General features: G+C 54.3%; 1 protein-coding gene across 3 annotated transcripts in view; it reads left to right on the top strand.

Annotated features, from left to right (window-relative positions):
- The first annotated feature begins 8,288 nt into the window (after positions 1 to 8,288).
- fxyd5 (FXYD domain containing ion transport regulator 5) overlaps positions 8,289 to 14,686 on the top strand; it is a 74,169-nt gene continuing 67,771 nt past the window's right edge. Inside the window, exons 1-3 of one of the 3 annotated variants that reach the window (XM_069940000.1) lie at positions 12,512 to 12,558; positions 13,112 to 13,151; positions 13,650 to 13,691. In XM_069940000.1, coding sequence (XP_069796101.1) covers positions 12,537 to 12,558; positions 13,112 to 13,151; positions 13,650 to 13,691 — 104 coding nt within the window. In that variant the 5' untranslated portion in view covers positions 12,512 to 12,536. Of the gene's footprint in view, positions 8,328 to 12,511; positions 12,559 to 13,111; positions 13,152 to 13,649; positions 13,692 to 14,686 lie in introns of those variants that run through there. The other 2 variants (XM_069940001.1, XM_069940004.1) reach the window with 2 other exon arrangements.

The following is a 14,686-nucleotide window of genomic DNA, read 5'->3' as shown; positions in this document are numbered from 1 at the left end:
AGAGTGAAGCTCCCTCAGCACCATCCCATCACACACTCCCGGAGTCAGAACCAGAGGGAAGCTCCCTCCGCACTGACCCATCACACACTCCCGGGGTCAGACCCAGAGGGAAGGTCCCTCCACACCGTCCAATCACACACACTCGGAGTCAGAAAGAGAATGAAGCTCCCTCCGCACCGTCCCATCACCCACTCCAGGGGTCAGACCCAGAATGAACTCCCTCCACACCGTCCCATTATACACTCCCGTAGTCAGGCACAGAGTGAAGCTCCCTTGCACTGTCCCATCACAAACACCCGGGGTCAGACCCAGAGAGAAGCTCCATCCTCACTGTTCCATTACACACTCCCGGGTTAGACACAGAGTGAAGAACCCTCTGCACCTTCCCATCACACACTCCCGGGTTCAGACATAGAGTGAGACTCCCTCCGCACCGTCCCTTCACATACTCCCGGGATGAGAAGATGAGATAAACCCACTCCGCACCATCCCATCACACACCCTGATGGTCGGAAACGGAGTGAAGTTCCCTCTGCACCATCCCATCATTCATTCCAGGGATCAGACACTGAGTGATGCTCCCTCCCCACTGCACTATCACACACTCCTATGGTCAGACCCAGAGTGAAGGTCCCTTTGCACCGTCCCATTACACAATACCGTGGTCAGGCACAGAGTGAAGCTCCCTCCGTACCGTCCCGTCATACACTCCTGGGGTAAGACCCAGAGTGAGGCTCCCTCTGCCGCGTCCCATCACACACTCCCGGGGTCAGACCCAGATGGAAGCTCACTCCACACCGTCCCATCACACACTCCCAGAGTCAGAACGAGAATGAAGCTCCCTCCGCACCGTCCCATCACCCACTCCTGGGGTCAGACCCAGAATGAACTCCCTCCACACCGTCCCATTACACACTCCCGGAGTCAGACCCAGAGTGAAGCTCCCTTGCAATGTCCCATCACACAATCCTGGGGTCAGGTATAGAATAAAGCTCCCTCCGCACCATCCCATCACCCACACTCAGGGTAAAACGCAGAGTGAAGCACCCTCCGCATCATCCCATCACCCACTCCTGGGGTGAGACCCAGAGGGAAGCTCCCACTGCACCGTCCCCTCACACACTCCCGGAGTCAGAACCAGAGGGAAGCTCCCTCCGCACTGCCCCATCACACACTTCTGGGGTAGAAACAGAGTGAAGCTCCCTCAGCACCATCCCATCACACACTCCCGGAGTCAGAACCAGAGGGAAGCTCCCTCCGCACTGACCCATCACACACTCCCGGGGTCAGACCCAGAGGGAAGGTCCCTCCACACCGTCCAATCACACACACTCGGAGTCAGAAAGAGAATGAAGCTCCCTCCGCACCGTCCCATCACCCACTCCAGGGGTCAGACCCAGAATGAACTCCCTCCACACCGTCCCATTATACACTCCCGTAGTCAGGCACAGAGTGAAGCTCCCTTGCACTGTCCCATCACAAACACCCGGGGTCAGACCCAGAGAGAAGCTCCATCCTCACTGTTCCATTACACACTCCCGGGTTAGACACAGAGTGAAGAACCCTCTGCACCTTCCCATCACACACTCCCGGGTTCAGACATAGAGTGAGACTCCCTCCGCACCGTCCCTTCACATACTCCCGGGATGAGAAGATGAGATAAGCCCACTCCGCACCATCCCATCACACACCCTGATGGTCGGAAACGGAGTGAAGTTCCCTCTGCACCATCCCATCATTCATTCCAGGGATCAGACACTGAGTGATGCTCCCTCCCCACTGCACTATCACACACTCCTATGGTCAGACCCAGAGTGAAGGTCCCTTTGCACCGTCCCATTACACAATACCGTGGTCAGGCACAGAGTGAAGCTCCCTCCGTACCGTCCCGTCATACACTCCTGGGGTAAGACCCAGAGTGAGGCTCCCTCTGCCGCGTCCCATCACACACTCCCGGGGTCAGACCCAGATGGAAGCTCACTCCACACCGTCCCATCACACACTCCCAGAGTCAGAACGAGAATGAAGCTCCCTCCGCACCGTCCCATCACCCACTCCTGGGGTCAGACCCAGAATGAACTCCCTCCACACCGTCCCATTACACATTCCTGTAGTCAGACACAGAGTGAAGCTCCCTCAGCACCATCCCATCACACGCTCCCAGGGTCAGACCCAGAGTGAAGCTCCCTTGCAATGTCCCATCACACAATCCTGGGGTCAGGTATAGAATAAAGCTCCCTCCGCACCATCCCATCACCCACACTCAGGGTAAAACGCAGAGTGAAGCACCCTCCGCATCATCCCATCACCCACTCCTGGGGTGAGACCCAGAGGGAAGCTCCCACTGCACCGTCCCATCACACACTCCCGGGGTCAGAACCAGAGGAAAGCTCTCTCCTCACTGTCCCTTTACACAATCCTGGGGTAGACACAGAGTGAAGCTCCCTCCGCACCGTCCCATCACACACTCCCGGAGTCAGAACCAGAGGGAAGCACCCTCCGCACTGACCCATCACACACTCCCGTGGTCAGACACAGAGTTAAGATCCCTCCGCACTGTCCCTTCACACATTCCTGGGGTAGATACAGAGTGAAGATCCCACCGCACCGTCCCATCACACAACCCCGGGGTCAGACCCAGAATGAAGGCCCCTTCACACCGTTCCATCACCCACTCTGGGGTCAGACCCAGAATGAACTCCCTCAACACCGTCCCATCACACACTCCCGAAGTCAGACCCAGAGTGAAGCTCCCTCCGCACCGTCCCCTCACACACTCGCTGGATCAGTCACAGAGTAAAGCTCCCTTGCACCATCCCATCTCACTCTCCTGGGATCCGACACAGAATGAAGCTCCCCCCGCACCGTCCCATCACCCACTCATGGGGTCAGACCCAGAATGTTCTCCCTCCACACCCTCCCATTACACACTCCCGTAGTCAGGCACAGAGTGAAGCTCCCTTGCACCGTCCCATCTCACACTCCCGGGGTCAGACATAGAGTGAAGCCCCCTCAACACCTTCCCATCACACGCTCCCAGGGTCAGACCCAGAGTGAAGCTCCCTCTGCTCCCTCCCATCATGCATTCCCTGGGTCAGACACAGAGTGAAGCTCACTTGCACTGTCCCTTCTCACACTCCCGGGGTCAGACACAGAGTTAAGCTCCCTCCGCACTTTCCCGTCACACATTCCCGGGGTCAGGTACAGTGTGAAGCTCCTTCTGCACCGTCCCATCACACACTCCTGTGGTCGGACACAGAGTGAAGCTCCCTCTGCCCCGTCCCATCACACACTCCCAGAACACAGAAAACATCTCTTAATGTGTTCTATTTCTTCGAATTTTAGTCCAGCTCAAACTGCAGGCTCGATGAATGAATCGGCACTGAATCCCTGTGAGTATTTCTCCATCTTGATGATTGAATCCCTGAATGTTGTTCACCCAATTCCTCTGTTCTGTAACCATGAATTTCTCTGCACTGATTTATACCTACATTTAGTCTCATACTTCCTCCCAGAACCAGAGGTCGAAATGTCAACTTGTGTGAGTGTGAGGTGATGCATTTTGGAAGGTCAATCCTGAAGGCACAGTACCTGGTCAATGGCTGGAAACTGTGATGTGTGGATTCACCGAGGGACCTTCAGTTTCTCAAGGTCTCCATGGGACACTGGGCTTCATTAGTCTGGGGACTGAGTTCAGGAGCCGAAAGGTCATGTGGCATGTCTGTAAAACTCTGGTAAGACCACACTTGGGACATTTTGGTCAGTTCTGGTCTCCTCATTACAGGAAGGATGTGGGAGCTGTGGAGAGGGGGCAGAGGAGATTCACCAGGATGTTGCTCAGATTGGAGAACGGGTCTCGTGATTCAAGGTTCACAGAGCTGGGACTTTTCTCTCTGGAGCAAAAAAGGAGGATGAGAGGAGGCTTGATAGAGGTCGACAAGATTCTGAGGGGCATAGACAGGGTGGATGGCCAGTGCCTGTTTCCCAGTGTGGGAGTAGGAAAAACCAGAGGATGTCTGTACAAGGTGAGGGGAGGGAAGTTTAGGGGAGATGTTAGGGGTACATTTTTTAACACAGAATTATGGATGCCTGCAATGTCTTGTCTGTGTTGGTGATGAGGGCTGGAACATTAGGGGCATTTAAGAGACTCTTAAACAGGCCCATAGATGGAAGGGAAATAGAGGGTTTAAAGAATATATGGGTTGGCACAACATTGAGGAGCGAAGGCCCTGTACTGTGCTGTAATTATGTGCCCTATTTGTAAGTGTGGTTCTGGGATAAAGTTGGTGGCTGTCCACCCTGTCTAGAATTTGAAATGTCGATGTACAGCACAGTAAAAGGGCCCTTCCAGCCCATGGGTCTGTGCTACCCAATTACCCCTGGTACGTTTCAAACGGTGGGAAGAAACCACAGCCCTTGGGGAAAACCCCACACAGACATGGGGAGGACGTACAAACCCCTTACAGACAGCGCAGGATTCGAGCCCCGGTCGCTGGCGCCGCACCGTTTACCGGCCGCGCCTCTCCTAATCTCGAGAATGCACTCTGAGTTCGCAACCTGACATCCAGCTTTGAACCTGGACACTGTGACTGTGATCGCTAACCTTCGCACTTTATCCCTTGAACCCTGACCTCTCGTCTCTGAACTGCGCCACCAGACACTGTCTGCCTCTCACCTCAGCTCTGAACACCCTCACACCTGAACACTCACCCCCCAGGACTCTGATTGTCACCCCCCCCTCAAACCCAGCCGCGAAGTTCAACGACCCTGACCTCGGATGTTTCACGTGTAGGGCCCAGTGGAACCCAGCACCATGTAGGAAAGTCAACACTTTATTGTCGTTCCATACGAAAACACCATCAAATAAAAAAACAACCCAGGAAACTCACAAATACAACATACACGAACAAAAATCAGCATTAAAACATAGAAACACACTAATTGGTGGAGTTTAATTCTCGAACGGCTCTAAGGATAGAAGCTGAGTATGTTCATCAGTGAGTTAATGCGTCTACCTGAGGGCAACAGGTCAAACAAATGATGGTCCAATTGAGTATGGCTGCCTTCCCGAGACAGGATCAAGGACCCCCTCCCCCCCCATGTTCTTCTGGGCTGTACTGATCACCATTTTAATCTGCTGGCTGTACAGCTGGGAAACCACACGGGTGCCGAACAATATTTTTGCCTCATCCCATTGACCTGCACTCAGTCCATCCCCCTCCCATCCACGTACCTGTCCAAATTCTTCTTAAATGTTAAAATCGAGCCCACATTCATCACTTCAGCTCGTTCCACATTCCCCACACCCCTCTATGTGAAGAATTTACCCCTTTCACGCTTAACCCACGTCCTCTGGTTTGTATCTCACCCACCCTCAGTGGGAAAAGCCGACCTACATTTACTCTGTCTCTCCCCCTCATCACTTGAAATATCAAATCTCCCCTCGTTCTTCTCCTCTCCAGGGAATAAAGTCCAAACCTGTTTAACCTTTCCCTGTAACTCTGTTCCTGAAGTCCGGGCAACATCCTAGTAAATCTTCTCTACCCACTTTCTATCTTATTGAGATCTTTCCTGTTGTTCGGTGACCAGAACTGCACATAATTCTCCAAATTTGGCCTCACCAATGTCTCGTACAATTTCATAACATCCCAGCTCCTGGAATCAATACTTGGATTTATGAAGGTCACTGTACCAAAAGCTCTCGTTACAACCCTGTCCACCTGTGATGCCACTTTCAAGAAATTCTGTATCTATATTCCCAGATCCCTCTGTTCTACTGCACTCCTCAGTGCCCGACCATTTACCATGTACGTCCGTTCTTGGTTTGTCAAAAATACAACACCTCACACTTGTCTGCATTAAACTTCATCTGCCATTTTTCAACCCATTTTCCCAGCTGGTCGAGATCCCTCTGCAAGTTTTGAAAACCTTCCTCGCTGTCCACAACCCCTCCAATCTTAGTGTCATTGGCAAACTTGATGATCCAATTCACCACGTTACCATCCAGATCATTGATATAGATGACAAACAACAACGGTCCCATACTGATCCCTGAGGCATCACTTGTCACAGGCCTCCAGTCTGAGAAGCAATCATCCACCACTACTCTCTGGCCTCTCCTGTCCAGCTATTGTCAAATCCAGTTCACTACTTCACCATAAATACTGAGCCTCTGGACCTTCCTGACCAACCTCCCATGTGGGACCTTGTCGGTTCTTAACTGAAGGTCCCCTACAGTTCACCCTTGAACCTCAATCCAACCGTGCGATGGACCCCACATCTTTCACCACCACTGCCTCCCATCCAATCCATCGGCCTCCGACCCTCCACCTCTTTTGCTAGGCTTTCCTGCCCCCCCCCCCCAGTCCCTCCCTCCTTTCCATGAGTCCCCTTTATCTCTTTCAGGAGGAAGGTCTCAACGTCTGCCGCTGGGGAGAAGGATGCGGAGGGGCTCTCGCACGCAGAAGATGAGACAGTCTTGGGAGGGGGTGCTGGGAAGTAGTGGGGGGTGGGGGGAAGTGGAGAGGGCTGAGAGATTGTGAGCCCTTTTGATCTGGGGGAATGGAGGGGGAGAGTGCGGATCCCCCCATCACCCCGCTTCTCCCTATCCCTCCTTGAAGCCGCCGACGTGAACCTCTCCCCAAATTGCCCCTCTTTGCCTCCTCACCCTGAGTTCACCGGCCTGACTTCTGCTCTTCCCATAAGAAATTTACCCCCTCCCATGGAAGTACCTCCGGGGAGGGGCTCTGGATTCCAAGATTATGCCTTGCATGCCCCCACTGCATGCATCTACAGCCCGAGATCCAATGTTGAGATGTTGTCAAGGAGGGCGGAGAGATTGCATGTCCCCGGACACTGCCTGGTCCTCTCAAACATGGGTCTGCCATCGACATTGAAGGCAGGTCCTCTCCGACCCCTGAAATGGTCTGGAACATTCCTATCACCACCCGCAATGAAGGAATAAACTTTGTCGCAGGACCTGGAACGTGGGGTTGCTTCACTGTGCTGGGAGGGTGGATATGGGAAACATGGGGTGCGGTGGGCGAATCGAACCAGGGAGCTCTGAGGGTCTGCTGTGGGATCAGATGTTGGAGGGTGTCAGGGTTTCGGGCAATGAGGGAGGGGGGCAGTGAGGAGGAGGTTGGTAGGGAAGGGGGTGGTGAGGAGGGGGGTGATTCCAACGTGATGAGGAGAGTGGGACGCATCTCCAACAATTATTAGTGTATCCGGAGATTTGGGATGGAGGGGTTTATAGAGTCAGGGTGGGGTGAGGGGACTGGAGGGGGTAACAGAGACAGCGAGGGGTGTAGGGGACTGGAGGGGTTTACAGAGACAGGGAGGGGTATCAGGGACCGGAGGGGGGGTACAGAGACAGGGACTGGAGGGGGGGTACAGAGACAGGGAGGGGTGAAGGGGACTGGTGGGGGTTACAGAGACAAGGAGGGGTGTCGGGGACCGGAGAGGGTTACAGAGACAGGGAGGGGTGTAGGGGACTGCAGGGGGTTACAGAGACAGGGAAGGGTATTGGGGACCAGAGGGCATTTACAGAGGCAGGGAGGTGTGTTGGGGACTGGAGGGGGTTTACAGAGGCAGGGAGGGGTGTAGGGGACCAGAGGGTGTTTACAGAGGCAGGGAGGGGTGTTGGGGACCGGAGGGGGCTACAGAGACAGGGAAGGGCATCGAGATCAACATCAACGTTGATGAACGTGGAAGCAGAGGAGAGAGAGCTGTCCACATCTATGGTGCTGAACTGGATGTAGCTTCAGGTTCCCATGATCCAGCGACGAGATCTGGGAAAAGCCAGAGGACTCAGGTAAAAGCCAGAGGACTCGAGGGGACATCAACGACTCAACTTCCTCGAAACACAGAATAATATCGGAATGTCTCCCTCCAGACGAACGTCTACCCCTCCCATCGAAACCCTCCATCCACTCCGTCTATCCCTCCCACTGAAAGCTCCCTCGCCTCCCTCCACTCCATCTGTACTCTCTGCCACCAAGAAAGACAGCCTTCTTCCAGCTCATATAGGAGAAAATAGCCACGGACATGGCATTGCTTCTGGGCAGACGTCAGTCTCCTGAATGAATCCCACCATGTGCAGTTCCTTCAGGTAAGTTCGGGCTAACTGCAAGAACCGCTCACTGAAGAACCTCTCTTGCCCAGACGAATGGGGTAAGTTGGAACAGAGGGGATGTAAATGGACCAGATGACCCACTGGCCCCACCTTAGGGCTGTGAGGGGACTGACATCACAATAGGATCTCCATGGCAACCATCTGGATGGGTGTCACTTGGCTGCTCAGAATGTGCACATCACGTGATAGACAGGTGAGCAATCTGGTTGTAGGGTCCAAGTTGTGGACAGTGTGGAGGGAGCTTCACTCTGGGTTTGACCCCAGGAGTGTGTGATGGGACGGTGCGGAGGGAGCTTCACTCTGTGTCTGATCCCGGGAGTGTGTGATGGGATGGTGTGGAGGGAGCTTCAGTCTGGGTTTGAACCCAGGAGTGTGTGATGGGATGGTGTGGAGGGAGCTTCATTCTGGGTTTGACCCCGGGAGTGTGTGATGTGATGGTGCGGAGGGTGCTTCACTCTGTGTCTGACCCCGGGAGTGTGTGATGTGACGGTGCGGAGGGAGCTTCTCTCTGGGTCTGACCCCGGGAGTGTGTGATGGGATGGTGTGGAGGGAGCTTCACTCTGGGTTTGACCCCAGGAGTGTGTGATGGGACGGTGTGGAGGGAACTTCATTCTGGGTTTGACCCCGGGAGTGTGTGATGGGACGGTGTGGAGGGAGCTTCACTCTGGGTTTGACCCCGGGAGTGTGTGATGTGACGGTGCTGAGGGTGCTTCACTCTGTGTCTGACCCCAGGAGTGTGTGATGTGACGGTGTGGAGGGAGCTTCTCTCTGGGTCTGACCCCGGGAGTGTGTGATGGGATGGTGTGGAGGGAGCTTCACTCTGGGTTTGACCCCAGGAGTGTGTGATGGGATGGTGCGGAGGGAGCTTCATTCTGGGTTTGAACCCAGGAGTGTGTGATGTGACGGTGCGGAGGGTGCTTCACTCTGTGTCTGACCCCGGGAGTGTGTGATGTGACAGTGCAGAGGGTGCTTCACTCTGTGTCCGACCTCGGGAGTGTGGGATGGGACGGTCTGGAGAGAGCTTCACTCTGCGTCTGACCCTGGGAGTGTGTGATGTGACGGTGTGGAGGGAGCTTCTCTCTGGGTCTGACCCCGGGAGTGTGTGATAGGATGGTGTGGAGGGAGCTTCACTCTGGGTTTGAACCCAGGAGTGTGTGATGGGACGGTGTGGAGGGAACTTCATTCTGGGTTTGACCCCGGGAGTGTGGGATGGGACGGTCTGGAGAGAGCTTCACTCTGCGTCTGACCCTGGGAGTTGGTGATGGGACGGTGCGGAGGGAGATTCACTCTGTGTCTGACCCCGGGAGTGGGTGATGGAATGGTGTGGCGGGATCTTTACTCTGTGTCTGACCCCGGGAAAGTGTGATGGGACGGTGAGGAGGGAGCTTCACGGTGTGACCTGCTGACCACACCAGCTCCACTGTGTGACCTGCTCAGTCTCCCCAGCTCCACTGTGTGAACTATTGACCCCCTAGCTCCACTGTGTGAACTGCTGACCCCCCCAGCTCCACTGTGTGACCTGTTGACCCCTCCAGCTCCAGTGTGTGACCTGCTCAATCCCCCCCTATCTCCACTGTGTGACCTGCTGACCACCACCCCCCCCCAGCTCCCTACATCCGCAGGAGGCAAATGAATTGCGAGTGGTTGGTTCCATCATTGATTTTGAGGGTCTTGGAGGATGAGTCAGGGCAGCCTGATGAGGAGGGGCAGATTCCCCCCTCTGATATCGGGGATGGAAGGAGCGGTGTGAGAGATGGGGCATGGACTGTGCTTTGGATCGGGTGGGAGTGGAGAGGGATCAATGGGGAGGAGTGTTCTGGTCCCCTGTGAGGTGGGCAGGTGTGGGTTCCTCTCACCATCCCCGGGTCATGTGGGAGGTGTGGGTGTACGTGGGGTGGGGCCATTACCATGGTGATTACTGACCACCAAATATGGGGGAAATATTTACCCCTCTCTCCCCCATCTCTCCCCTCTCTCCTCCCTATCTCTCCCCTCTCCCCCTCTCTCTTCCCCTCTCTGTCCTTTCTCTCCTCTTCCTCTCTCTCTCTCCCACCCCCAACACTCTCCCCCACCCCCCCAACTCTATCCCCCACCCCACAACTCTATCCCCCACCCTCTCAGGAAATAAAACATGTCAATGAAAGATGACAGACAGAGAGTAAATAATGGAAAATATCACACAAGGTACAGTTCACCCCACAGATCCTCTCTATGGGGGCAGGCCCTACACACACTGACTCTCACTGGGGGGTTGGGTCCCACACACTAACCCTCATTGGGGGGGAATGGGTTGCACACACACACTGACCCTCACTGGGGGGACAGTCCCACACACACTGACCCTCCCTGGGGGGACAGTCCCACACACACTGACCCTCCCTGGGGGGACAGTCCCACACACACTGACCCTCCCTGGGGGATGGATCCCACACACACTGACCCTCACTGGGCAGACAGGTCACACACACATAGACCTCCCTTGGGGAATGGGTCCCACACACACTGAACCTCAGTGGGGGATGGGTCCCACACACCAGATCATAGGCCTGTTTAACTACCCTGTTACCCTGTGTGATAATGTTAAGAAGTGTCTGGGTTTGAACCCCAAGGTCCCTCTGTTCTTACAATCTTAAGGATCCTGCAAATTAACCACATTCTCCACCTTCCAAAATACATCACCCGACACGTATCTGAATCGAACTCCATCTCCTAATTCTCCGCCCGAATCTGCATCCTGTCCAGATCCTGCTGGAACCAACCAACAAAGTCCTAAACATTCCACAACCACTTCACGACATTTGGACCCTAAATGAAGGGAGGAGACAATTCTGTTCACTTCAAAACTCTCATCTCCCTTCTGATCATCCTCTTCACTTCAGCAGAGGGGTCTGTCTGACCTACAGGCTTACCTGGGGATGTGTGTGTGTGTGTGTGTGTGTGTGTGTGTGTGTGTGTGTGTGTGTGTGTGTGTGTGTGTGGGTGGGAGGGGGGGTGTAAAAGTGTGTGTGAGTGTGTGTGGAGGGAGGTGTAAGGGTGTATGTGGAGGGGGTTGTGAGTGTGTGTGGAAGGGGTTGTAAGGGTGTGTGTGTGAGAGTGTGTGTGGAGGGGGGTGTAAGTCTGTGAATGTGTGTGTAGAAAGGGGTGTAAGGGTGTGTGTGTGAGTGTAAAAACTAGTTGTGATTTCCTAGGTAAGAGAATCTCTCTTCCTCATCAGCTTGCAGATTCTGTAACTCCCTCCATTCCCTTACACCCTACCCCATCTCTGTAACCCCCCTCCAGTCCCCTATACCCCTGTCTCTGTAACCCCTTCCAGTTCCCTACACCCCTCCCCGTCTCTGTAACTCCCTCCGGTCCTCTACACCACTTCCCATCTCTTTAACCCCCTCCGGTCCCCTACACCCCTCTCTATCACCCCACAATAGGGCAGTACCTTAGATGTTTGACCCTGTTCCCTCTCCTCCCTGATGATGCTCCCAGATCCTCAGTCCACAATCAAACAACCTCCTGCAGTGCCCAGGGCAGTTAACTGGGGAGGGATGGATGGATGGGGGGGGGGGTTATTGCTGCCTAATGGCTCGTCTGTCCTGTGTCCACAGCTATGTTGGATCAGTCAAAATTCACCTACAGTGAGGAGGGAGGGGATGGTGAGGAGGGAGGGGACGGTGAGGAGGGAGGGGATGAGGAGGAGGGAGGGGACAGCAAGGAGGGAGGGGGTGTCAAGGAGGGAGGGTGCATCGAGTAGGAAGGGGGAAGATGAGGAGGGACAGGATGGCAAGGAGGGAGGGGACTGCAAGGAGGAAGGGGGTAGTGAGGAGGTAGGGGATGGTGATGGGGAGGGGTTAGTGAGGGAGGGGACAGCGAGGAGGGAGGGGGTAGCAAGGAGGGAGGGGGCAATTAGAAGGGAGGGGATGAATGATGAGGAAGTTAGTGGAGGAGTAAGTAGGGGAGGAGGAGAGGGGAAGGAGTAGGAGGAGACCAACGGGTAAGAGGTCACAGGTGGATCTGGGTGGGAGGGTAGAAGGAAAGGAGCTGAGAAGTGATGGGGGAAGAGGCAGCTCTGAATGGAGTGGGGAACTAGAGGGAACGAGAGAGACTCGGTGGGGGGGGGGGGAGAGGGGGTTTAATGGAAACCGGACAAGTTGGTTCATGCCGTCTGGTTGGAGGAGACCCAGTCAGAAGATGAGGTCTTGATCCTCCAGTTTGTGGGTGACCTTAGTTGGGCTGTGCATGAGATCACGAACAGATGTGTCAGGAAGGGATGGGTTGGGACAATTAAATGGGCGGCCACTGGGAGATCCATATTGTGGCCAATAGGGTTTAAATGGGGAAGATCATCTGGTGAATTCTCAATCGTTCTGCAATTAATTAAGATTACAAACAGCTTCATGGACATCATGCTGTGATGGGAATACTCATCTTTTTGGGTATGTATCTGAAATTCTTACAGCACTGGCTGCAAGTGGTAGCTGTTCGGCCCATTCAGGCTCTGCTCCCCCCACACCTTCCTGTATCTTATCCGTTGTTCCTTGGCATGCGTCCTGTTGGATCTGGATCCTTAAACCAGATTCTAACAGTCCTACGCTAGATGGGTATTCTCTCCCCCCCTCCTTCCTGCTCACCTGAGAGTGGGGACACAGGTAGATGGGGCGGGGAAGGGTGTTGTTGAACAGAGTGACCCCAGGGTACACAGACATCATTCCCTGAGAGTGGGGACACAGGTAGACAGGGTGGGGAAGGGTGTTGATGAACACAGAGACCCCGGGTACAGGGTCATCGATCCCTGAGATGGGGGACACAGATAGACGGGGCAGGGAAGGGTGTGGTAAAACAGAGACACCCCAGGGTACAGGGACATCGTTTCCTGAGAGTGGGGATACAGATAGAAATTTCCCACGAGGTGTCTGAACGTTCCTGGCAGGGAACCCACACTTGTTAAATATTGAGGACAATTCAATTAATGTAATTTTTAACCCGCAGGGCATCACTTCAAGCACAGATGGGTCTGTTGTAGATCTCGGTATGTCAATTCAAAATTAAGAAATAATTCTGCAAAAAAATGTCCGTGTGCCCTGTTCAGCCTGATGAAACCCCAACTAGACGGGGACCAGAGAGGGTTACAGAGGACAAGGAGGGGTGCAGGTGACCGGAGGGGGTTACAGAGACAAGGAGGGTATAGGGGACTGGAGTGGGTTACAGAGACAAGGATGGGTGTAGGAGACCGGAGGGGGTTACAGAGACAGGAAGGGGTGTAGGGGACCAGAGTGGGGGTTACAGAGAGAGAGAGGGGATTAAGGGACCAGAGGGGTGTTACAGTGATAGGGAGGGGTGTTGGGTACCGGAGGGGGCAACAGAGACAGGTTCAGATGAGGAGATTCAGTTTCCCCGATCTCAGGGAGATGAGTTCCTCCTCCTCCTCTCCGTCCCAAATCTACCGACCCCTACCCCTGAATCTGTGCTCTGCAGTTTGGGGAAATCATTCTCTGAATTCATGTTACCTCTTCATGCTCCACTTTAGCAGCAAGACAGGTGGAGAAATCATGGCACAAGTCGATGAACTGTAAGTGGAGATATAACTCACACTCCCAATAGTCAGAAAATCACTTTCATGTGTGGTCTAACTCAGAGTTAAGGAGACTGGGAACTGTACTCGGTGCTCCTGGTGTGGGATACAGAGACTGGAAATTGGGCACAGTGCTCCCGGTGTGGAATACGTAGATGGGGAACTGAGCACGGTGCTCACAGTGTGCAATATGGAGACCGGGAAGAGTGCACGGTGCTGCCGGTGTGGGATACGGAGACCGGGAAATGAGACGGTGCTCACGGTGTGCGATATGGAGACCGGAAACCATGCAAAGTGCTCCCGCTGTGGGATACGGAGACCAGGAACTGACCACGGTGCTCCTGGTGTGGAATACAGAAACCGGGAAATGAGCACGGTGCTCACGGTGTGCGATACAGATACCAGGAAATGAGCATGGTGCTCATGGTTTGCGATTCAGAGACAGGGAACTGGGCACGGTGATCCCAGTGTTGGATACAGAGACCGGGAACTGTGCACGATGTTCCCGGCATAGGATACGAAGATCGGGAATTATGCACGGTGATCCCTGTGTGCGATACGGAGACTGGGAACTGTGCAAGGTGCTCCCAGAGTGGGATATGTGACTGGGAATTGGGCACAGTGATCCCGGGGTTGGATAAGGAAACCAGGAAGTGTGCATGGTGCTCCCGGTGTGGGATACTGAGACCAGGAACTGTGTTCAGTGCTCCTGGTGTGGAATACAGAGACTGGGAACTCAGCACGGTGCTCACGGTGTGTGATAGAGACCGGGAACTGCACACGGTGATCCCAGTGTTGGATACAGAGACTAGGAACAGTGCATGGAAATCCCAGTGTGGGATATGGAGACCAGGAACTGTGCACGGTGATCCTGGTGTGCGATATGGAGATTTGAAAGTGAGCACGGTACTCCCAGTGTGCGATACAGAGATTGGGAACTGTGCAGTGTACTCCCGCTTTTGGATATTTAGACTGAGAATGGTGCACGGTGC

Source organism: Narcine bancroftii, chromosome 5 (genome assembly GCF_036971445.1).
Source record: "Narcine bancroftii isolate sNarBan1 chromosome 5, sNarBan1.hap1, whole genome shotgun sequence".
Classification (NCBI taxonomy): Eukaryota; Metazoa; Chordata; class Chondrichthyes; order Torpediniformes; family Narcinidae; genus Narcine; species Narcine bancroftii.
Note: the sequence above shows the minus strand (reverse complement) of the source record. Positions and strands in the feature narration are given on the sequence as shown.